Source organism: Chrysochloris asiatica, unplaced genomic scaffold (genome assembly GCF_000296735.1).
Source record: "Chrysochloris asiatica unplaced genomic scaffold, ChrAsi1.0 scaffold00004, whole genome shotgun sequence".
NCBI lineage: Eukaryota > Metazoa > Chordata > Mammalia > Afrosoricida > Chrysochloridae > Chrysochloris > Chrysochloris asiatica.
In genome coordinates, this window is record NW_006408522.1 from 32,821,895 (window position 1) to 32,831,380 (window position 9,486).

At 37.9% G+C, this 9,486-nt stretch overlaps 1 protein-coding gene and 1 pseudogene across 1 annotated transcript in view; one reads left to right on the forward strand and one right to left on the reverse strand.

Moving 5' to 3' along the window:
- The window catches only part of UBR1 (ubiquitin protein ligase E3 component n-recognin 1), a 205,747-nt gene that overhangs the window by 22,716 nt on the left and 173,545 nt on the right, over positions 1-9,486 (forward strand). Inside the window, exon 2 of the mRNA XM_006831726.1 lies at positions 7,355-7,611. Coding sequence (XP_006831789.1) covers positions 7,355-7,611 — 257 coding nt within the window. The remainder of the gene's footprint in view (positions 1-7,354; positions 7,612-9,486) is intronic.
- On the reverse strand, positions 981-1,255 carry LOC102838491 (annotated as a pseudogene).

Genomic DNA, 9,486 nt, shown 5'->3' on the forward strand with positions numbered 1-9,486 from the left:
AGCCAAGATCCATTGGACATCAGCAATGATATCCCTTGTTCCACGTCCTCTTCTGAATCCGGCTTGAACCTCTGGAAGTTCTCTGTCAATATATGATTGTAGCCGTTTCTGTATTACCTTTAGTAAAACTTGACTCGCACGGGATATCAAAGAGAATGTCCGACGATTTCCACATTACGTTGGGTCACCTATCTTTAGAATGGGCACAGGAGATTAGTTATTGCTAATCTACTCGTTGTAGTTCTTCCCAGGGCTCTTCCCACTAATAACAATTTAATTTTTAATTTATTTATTTTTAAGTGTTCTTTGTTTGCTTTTGGATTAGCAATTAAAATTCACAATTTCTTATTCAATATGACAACAGCAAAACTATAATTCTGCAGTTACAGAAGAACTAAACTGATATCCATAGTTATGTTATTCTCATATGTATAACTATTATTCTAAAATAAATGCTACTTCTAAACAACTCTTGCCAACTTTTTAGGTTTAATTTAAGCGCACAGATATATTCAGTTATGGGGGATAATATGTTATGGTCCATCCACTTTTCTGAAAGGGTTCTTCAAGAGCCAACTAGAAACTGAGGGACTCAACCAGTCTACAAGGCAGGCAGAGAATAGTTTCATTGTGCTACATTGTACTCTCACATGACATCTAGAGAATGTGATATTTTGCAGTAACTGACAGTACTTCAGTGTTTGGCCTCCTGTCTTTTTCAGAGTTAATTTCATCCCAAGAGTTTAAGAATTTGGACTATCAAGTAACTTTGGGTGATGGTTTCTTTTTGCTAACTTGACTCCCTTGAATGACCTCATTAGTGATTTAGGCACTAGCAGTTAGGTCACCAGGCAAGTCAAGGCTGTAATAAAGAAAGCCCATCCTCAAAACACTGAACCCACTCAAATGATTTATTTTCAGTATAAACATATAACCTCAAATCAAGCAACACTAACAAGATGAAGATAGCATCTCTAATTCTAAGGCTTAGGCTTTGTCCTGAATTTCCTATACATGGAATACATGATATCAACAGTCACTGCTTCAACCTGCATATAGATCAGGTAGATGGACATTTTCGTATTTCCCTGCTCTTCAATTTGTAAAATCCATATGCAACAATTGCTGCAAACCCTGCCATTCCAACGGGGACAAATGGTGACTCTTTAGCTTTTCAGATAAGTTTGGATCTCTAATCTTCACCTTTTGAAAAAAGAGAAATGTCTGTGTTGAATGACATAATGATTGGTTGAAGAATCTCCAAGCATAAGCTCCCACCAGCTTCTCTTAAACAGTTTATTTTTAATCCTTTCAGAGTTTTCTATGCTAATGTGAGTGGCATATACGATACATGCTATTGCTGCTGCTTCTTAGATAAGTGGTATACTTTATTCACTGTTCTGCATCTTTTTTTAATTTAACAGTATAACTTGAAGTTTATATATCAGTACAATGTTAATCTGTGCTCTTCTTCCATGTCTTAATGGCTGCATTGAATTTCTATGCTATGATTAATTCAATTGATCTGTTAGTTTGAGGCATTTAGATTGTTTCCAGTCTTTCACTATTCTAAGCAATGCTGCAAATAAAATACTTTTATATACTTCCTTGTACACATGTTTGAATTTTTCTGAGGATTAAATGCCTAGAGGTAAATATTTTTGGTCGAAGGATATATAAAATGAAAATTATACCTCACAACCAAATTCATTGATGTTGAGTTGATTCACACTCATAGCAACCCAGTGGGGCAGAATAGAACTGTCCCAGATTGTAAATTTTTAAGGAAACATCTTTCTCACAGTGTGTTCGAACTTCATGCCCCGCCTACCCTTTATCTTTCTGTTAGCAGCAAAGTGCTTTAACCACTGTGCCACTGTTGTTAATTGCCATTAAGTCGGTTCAAACTCATAGTGACCCAGTATAGGGTTTCCAAGGAGCAGCTGATGGATTTGAACCACTGACCCGTAGTTCAAACTGCCTTGGCGGTTCAGTGCTTATCCTATAGCACCACACCAGTACTCCACTGTGCTGCTTGTTGTTGTTGTGAAGTGCCGTCAAATCAGTTCAGACCCATAGCGACCCTATATAGGGTTTCTGAGGAGCAGCCAGTGAGCTTGAACCGCTGACCTTGCAGTTCAAACTGACTTTGCAGCCCAGTGCATCAACCCACAGCACCACACCAGGACTCCCTACTTTGCCCTGTTGTTGTTGAGTGCCGTTGAGCTGATTCCAACCCATAGCGACCCTGTATAGGGTTTCCAAGGAGCAGCTGTAATGCTCCTAAAATTATAATCAATATATTCCAATTGCCCTTCAGAGAAGATAGGCTAATTACAGTAATTACCATAGTGTATTTTCTATGAAATTTTATTTCTGACTTGAACTCATTTATGGATGACATAATTGTATTTTTAGATTATAAAAATCCTTGGAGAATTTTATAATGTTAGATTATAAAAATATATTATAGGATGTAGTAAACAAGTATATATGTTCACCTTACCTAAACTCTGTGTTTTATGAAGATTTTCCAGCCATTGTTTTTATAGACTGAAGAGTTAAAAAATTTTTGTAATTCAAATCCCGATTACTTTTTTGGAATCCTGGTATGGCACTGTAGGGTAATCACTGGATTGCTAAGCATAAGATTTGCAAACCCACCAGCCACTCCTTGGAAACACTATACAGGGTTGCTATCAATCAGTACCAATTTGACGGCACTTAACATGACTTTTTTGGAGTCCCTGGTTTGTGAATATAGCTAACGTCCTTGGCTGCTGACTGGAAGATTGGTGGCACAGTTGCTTCAGTGTTGGCTGCTAGCCAAAAGATTGATGGTTTGACTCCACCAGCTGCCCCATGGAAGAACGATGAGGCTCTGCTTCTGTAAAGATTTACAGCCTTGGAAACCCCATGGGGCAGTTCTACTCTGTCCTATAAAGTCCCTATAAGTCGGAATCCACTTAACAACAGTGGGTTTTATGTGGGCCACTAGTAGTCAACTCTATTATTTATTATTTTTCAAAATTCCACATAAAATTTTGGAAGTTTGAGTCTACCCAGTGGTGTCTAAGAATAAAGGCATGGTGATCTACTTGTGAAAAATCACCCATTAAAAACCCTGTGAAACATATTTCTACTCTGATACTCAAGGGGTTCTATGAGTTGGAATCGACTGGATGGCAGCTGAAATTACTTTTCCAGAGGCTCCTTCAGTCTCTTGGTAATTTTTTATTTTAATAAAACTTGTCAATGCCTCCAAACCGTAGGTGCCTGATGAACATTAAAACTTGTGTCAAGGATGTTCTTGTGTCAGCTATATATATAGCTGTGGGTATGTGCACTGTTGGTATATTGATATTTGCTTTCTTGTTGTATCTGTGTTGTGTAATTTCACAATTTCAAATTCAAGAACCAGAAGCATGTTCATTTTCACATGTTAGTTTCAAAATTATTTGGTTATGTGAAAATTTTGATGGGCATTTAGGTTGTTTCCATCTTTTTGCTATTATGATTAGTGCTGCAATGAACCTGAATGTACATATCAATTCATGTCACAGCCTTATTTTTTGAGGGTAATAACCAAAGAGAGGGATTACTGGGTCATAGAGTATTTCTGTTTCTAACTTTGTGAGAAAGCACCATACCATTTTCCGCAATGGTTGTACCACTTTGTAGTCCCAGCAGCAGTGTAGGAAATTCCCAGTCTCTCCACACTTTCACTAGTACTTGTTGTTTTCTGTTTCTTTGAACTTTGCTATTAATGCTGGGGTGAGATGGTATCTCATTATTGTTTTGATTTGCATGTCCTGGTATAACACTGAAGGATAATGTACTGGACTACAAGGTCAGTTTGAAGTGCCAGGTCGGAGTTGCAAACCCACCCAACACTCCTCAGAAACTCTACACAGGGTTGCTATGAATCAGAACTGACTCAACAGAACTTTACAACAATGGTCTAGTGGTTAGGATTCTGTGCTCTCACCACTGCAGCCTGGGTTCAATTCTGGGTCAGGGAAGCCTTTGTTCTTAGAGTCCTGGTGTGGTGCGGTAGGGTAAACACCGGACTGCTAACTGCAAAAGGAGCTCTGGTAGTGTAGTGGCTATGAATCAGGCTGTTAATCACACAATCAGCAATTCAACACTACCAGCTGTTCCACAGGAGAAAGATGAGGCTTTCTGCTCCCGTAAAGATTTACAGCCTTGGAAACCCTGTACATTGTCACTATGAGTTGGAACTAACTCCACGGCACATAACAACAACAACACTAACGGCAAGGTCGGTGATTCAAACCCTCCAGTCACACTTGAAAACTTTGTACAGTGTTGCTCTAAGTTGGAACTGATTCAAAGGCAGTTAATAATCACCAAAGTGGCACTGTAGGATAAGTAATGGACTGCTAACTGAAGGTCAGAGGTTCAAACCCAGCAGCCGCTCCTTGGAAATATTCAGGATTGCTATGAGTTGGAACCGACTCGACCTAGAAAAGGACCTGCGAATCAATACAATAATGAGATACCCTTTCACCCTAGCATTAATAGCAAAGTTCAATAAAAATGGTTAATCATCACTAGACCTCAAACCACAAGGTCAGCAGTTCAAGTCCAGGAGCTGCTCCTTGGGAGAAAGATGTGATTTTTTTACTCCCACAAAGCTTTACAGTCTTTGAAACCCTATATAGGATCACTATGAATCAGAACTGATTCAATAGCACTTAACAAAACCAACAATGGCTAATGATTGTGAGCATTTCTTCATATGTTTGTTGGCCACCTGAATAGAATGTTCTCATTTTTATTAAGTCTAATTTATCCATGTTTTCTTCTACCCAGTCATTTTGTGGAAGTTACAGAGCTATGGCTAGAAGGGATATATTAAATAACTCACTGCATTGTAGTAAGTCTTGAAATGAGGCAATGTAAGTCTTTTCTAGGCCCTTTGCACTTCTATATTCACTTAAAATCAATTTGTCAGTTTCTACAGAAAAGCTAGGGTTGTGTTGAATATACAGATCAATTTAAGGAGTTTGACCTTAACAATATTGAATCTTAAAACCAATAGACATAACATATCTCTTCATTTATTTAGATCTTTTAGAAATTTCTCTCAGCAGTAATTTATAATTTTAAGTAAAGAAGTCTTATTTTTGCTGTTAAGTACTGTCTAGTCAGTTCTGACTCATAGCGACCCTGTATAGGATTTTCTAGGCTTTAAATCTTCATGGGAGCAGAAAGCCTCATCTTTCTCACTGTGGAGTGGCTGGCAGGCTTGAACTGCAGACCTTGTGGTTTGCAGTCTAGTGTTTATCATATGGAGCCACTGCACTCCTAGAGAGGTCTTAAACATTTTATAAAATATCATACCACTATAAAAGCTATTTAAAAATTTTCATTTTCCAATTGTTTGTTGTTAGTATATAGAAGATGTACAATTGATTTTTAATATATTGATCTGGTGAACTTGCCAAATTCAATTTTAAATTCTTGTAGGGTTTTTGTTTGTTGATTCCTTAGGATTTTCTATCGACATAATCTTATCATCTGCAAATAGAGTTTTATTTCTTCCTTTCCAATCTTTTTGTTTCTTTTTCTTATTACAGTTCACTAGCTAGGGCCTCCATTTAAAAGGTAGCACACTGGTTACATGCTTAGCCGCTACCCGAAAGGTAAGCAGTTTGACCCTACCAGTGACCATAGGAGAACAGACCAGATGATCTGCTCCCATAAAGACTAGCCTAGTAACTCCTATGGGACAGTTCTACTCTTACATAAGGTTGCTAGGAACAGAGCAATTTAGTGACACAATAATAACAGGACTTCCAATACATAATTGAATAGGAGAGAAGAGATATCATTGCTTTGCTTCCAATCTTAAGAGGAAACATTCAATGCTCTATTGTAAATATCTTGTCCCAATCTATAACTCTACTTTTCATATTTTTAATAATGTCCATATTTAATCACTTAAAAATTTTATATATGTTGAAAGTCACTTTTTATTGTACAGTTAAGTCTGAGTTTTGACAACTGCCAATAGTATGTAACCACCATCACAATACATATGCTTTTCCCTTGCCTTTAAAGGTTACATCATACTCCCACAACCATCCGTGGTAACAACTGCACTGCTTTCCATTTGTAGAGTAGTTAGTTTTACCTTTTTTAGAATATTATATAAATGGAAACATGTAACTACGTCCTTTGAGTCTGACTTCTTTCAGAATAATGCATCTTGAGTAATTACCATGATGTTTTACATATTGATAGTTCATTCCTTTTATTGCTTAGTAGTATTCCATGATATAAGAAGCCTTAGTGGTACAGATAGCTAAGCACTCAGCTGATAAATGATGGGTTAAAACCTACCTGGAAGCTTTAAAAAGCTGTCAGACTTTTGCAAAGTGGAAGTACCATTTTGAATTCCCACCAGCAGTATATGTGAGTACTAATTTCTCCATGTCTTGAGTTTTTTTGCTTATTTGTTTTTAAAGTTTTTAATGAGAATTAAGTGAAAGTTTACAGGGCAGATCATCAGTTTTACATTAAACAAATCATATGCTTTGTTTCATTACAATAATTATAATCCCCTCCATGTACCATCAGTTAACAGTATTTCTCTTAATAGAAGTTTTTTACTTTAGCCACTCTAATAAGTTGTGTGGAGTCCTGGTGTGGTGCTATGGGTTAATGCACCAGACTGCAAAGCCATTTGAACTGCAGGGTCAGCGGTTCAAGCTCACCAGCTGCTCCTGGGAAACCTTCTATAGGGTCACTATTGGTAGGAACCGACTTGATGGACCTTAACAACAACAACAAGTTGTACAGGTCTATCTTACTGCCATCTTAATTTATGCTTCATGACTAAAAGTACCGAGCATGTTTTCATGTTCTTATTTGCCATATGCAACAGTCTCTTGAAGAGCTTTTTGTATTCTAAAAATTCTCTGACTCATTAATTTTGATATCTCATTAAACCCTATGGCTTTCTGAAACAATTAAAATAAGAATATGGGGATGCTTTGTGTGTACTGTAATACTACATGATAGCCTCTGAGCTGTAGCAGAATCACCTTCACATGGTAGAAGTTGGCCATTTCCAAAAGAGGGGTCATTCTCACCCATTGTAACTGCTCTTCTTTTTTCCAGTTATCTGCGGTAGGTTGACAACCATCTATTCCTAAGAATAGTTTTTTATTAATCTAACACTTATTTTTTTGTTTGTTTGGTGAAGAATAAGGATATATTATAAATCATTTTCTCCAAAATTATATAATTGTGCCATTACTTGTACCCCTATACTTTTAAGAAGAAATTTGTAATGAAGTCTAATTTCTGTTTTCTTTTATTGCAGTGGTGGGATCAGCAAGTTGATTTTTATACTTCTTTCTTGCATCACTTGGCACAATTAGTACCAGAAATTTATTTTGCTGAAATGGACCCGGATTTGGAGAAGCAGGAGGAGAGTGTACAGATGTCAGTGTTCACTCCACTGGAATGGTACCTATTTGGAGAAGATCCAGATGTTTGCTTAGAAAAATTAAAGCACAGTGGAGCATTTCAGCTCTGTGGGAAGGTTTTCAAAAGTGGAGAGACAACATATTCTTGTAGGTAAGAATTAGAAACTTGAAGGATTGGTTATAATTACATTCATGGTATTATGTACTTAATTCGTGATGCATTATTCTTGGTTTACTATTTGTAGTCTGTTTTTTGCTAGAACAACTTGTAAGTATGTAACTTCAGCCTGAACAGTTCTCTTTTTATCCTTGTCCTCCAAAAATATCTGTGTATATTTTTCCCTTTCATGTAATGTAGAAATTCCTTGAGTTAGGTTTCAGGATTCCGAATTTTTCAGATTTTGGAAAAGTGATAGAGTGCTTTTTGTTGTTGTTAAGTGCTGTCAAGTTGGGTCCGACTCAGAGACCCTATATAGGGTGTCTGAGGAGCGACTGGTGAGCTTTAACTGCCACTTTACAGTTCAGACTGACTTTGCAGTCCTGTGCATTAACTCACAGCACCACACCAGGGCTCCAGAATACTTACAGTATGTATTATATAACTTTCCTGTCAGAATCAAGACCCTGTAATCAAACGCTGCTTTTCTGGGGGGGGAATCTACGAATATTCACAACAAATGGTATCATGCCTATAGTCTCTTTCTGGTAATTTTTTTTGTTCCTTAATGAGATTTGGTGCAAGGCCAGCAGTTCGAAACTACCAGCTGCTCTGCGGGAGAAAGATGAGGCTTTCTGCTCCCGTAAAGATTTACAAGCCTAGGAAACCCTGTACAGGGTCACTATGGGTTGGAACCTACTCGATGGCACTTAACAACAACAGCAAATGAGATTTGGTGCCAAAACTTTTTTTTTTTTTAAGTTTTACGAATCGGGCTGCTAACCTCAGGGTCAGCAGTTTGAAACTACCAGCTGTTCCACAGGAGAAAGAGGAGGCTTTCTGCTCCCATAAAGATTTACAATCTCACTTCCTGCACCTACTAGAAATGTTTACTTTTGAATCTTTGCAACTCTTTCACTTTTACTTCTTTGTTCGAGGTAGCTTATGTTAGGAGTGAAATTTTATCATAGTATAGTTCATTTCTCTTGTTAGATATTTTTAGCCCAATCAATTTCAACAAAAGTCTAGTAGACATTTGTAGACCTCCTGTCTCTACAAATGTATGGAGACTTGTTTTTATTGTCAGTGATTGGGGATTGTACTGGTGTCCAGTGGTAGAGGCCAGAGGCACTGCTAAACCTCCTACAATGCACAGGATAGTCAACCTTCCTCCCCCCAATCTCCAAACTAATTATCTAGTCCAAATGTCAGTAGTGTTAAAGTTGAGAAATCCTGAGTGAAGTCATGTAGATAATACATTTTTATTTTTACAGAATTCTGTTCTTGTTGTTAGGTACCATCGAGTCGGTATTGACTCATAGTGACCTTATGCACAACTGAAGGAAACACTGCCCGATCCTGGGCCAATCTCACTATTGTTGCCATGCTTGAGTCCCTTGATGCTGCCACTTGGCCAATCCATCTCGTTAGGGGTCTTCCTCTTTTTCTCTGACCCTCCACCGTACCAAACATGATAGCCTTCTCCAGCGACTGGTCCCTCCTGACAATATGTTCGAAGTATGAGAGATGAGCCATCCTGGCCTCCAAGCAACATTCTGGCTGCACTTCTTCCAGCACAGATCTGTTGGTTCTTTTGACAGTCCATGGCACTTTCAATATTCTCCTCCAGCACCATAACTCAAAAGCATCAGTTCATCTACGGTCTTCCTTATTTACTCTCCAGCTTTCGCAGGCATATATATGAGGTTATTGAAAATACCATGGCTTGGGTCAGGCGCACCTTAGTCCTCAAGCTGACATCTTTGCCTTTCAACACTTTAAAAAGGTCTTGTGCAGCAGATTTGCCTAATGCAATACGTTGTCTGATTTCTTGACTCCTGTTTCCATGAGTGTTGATAATTCATCCAA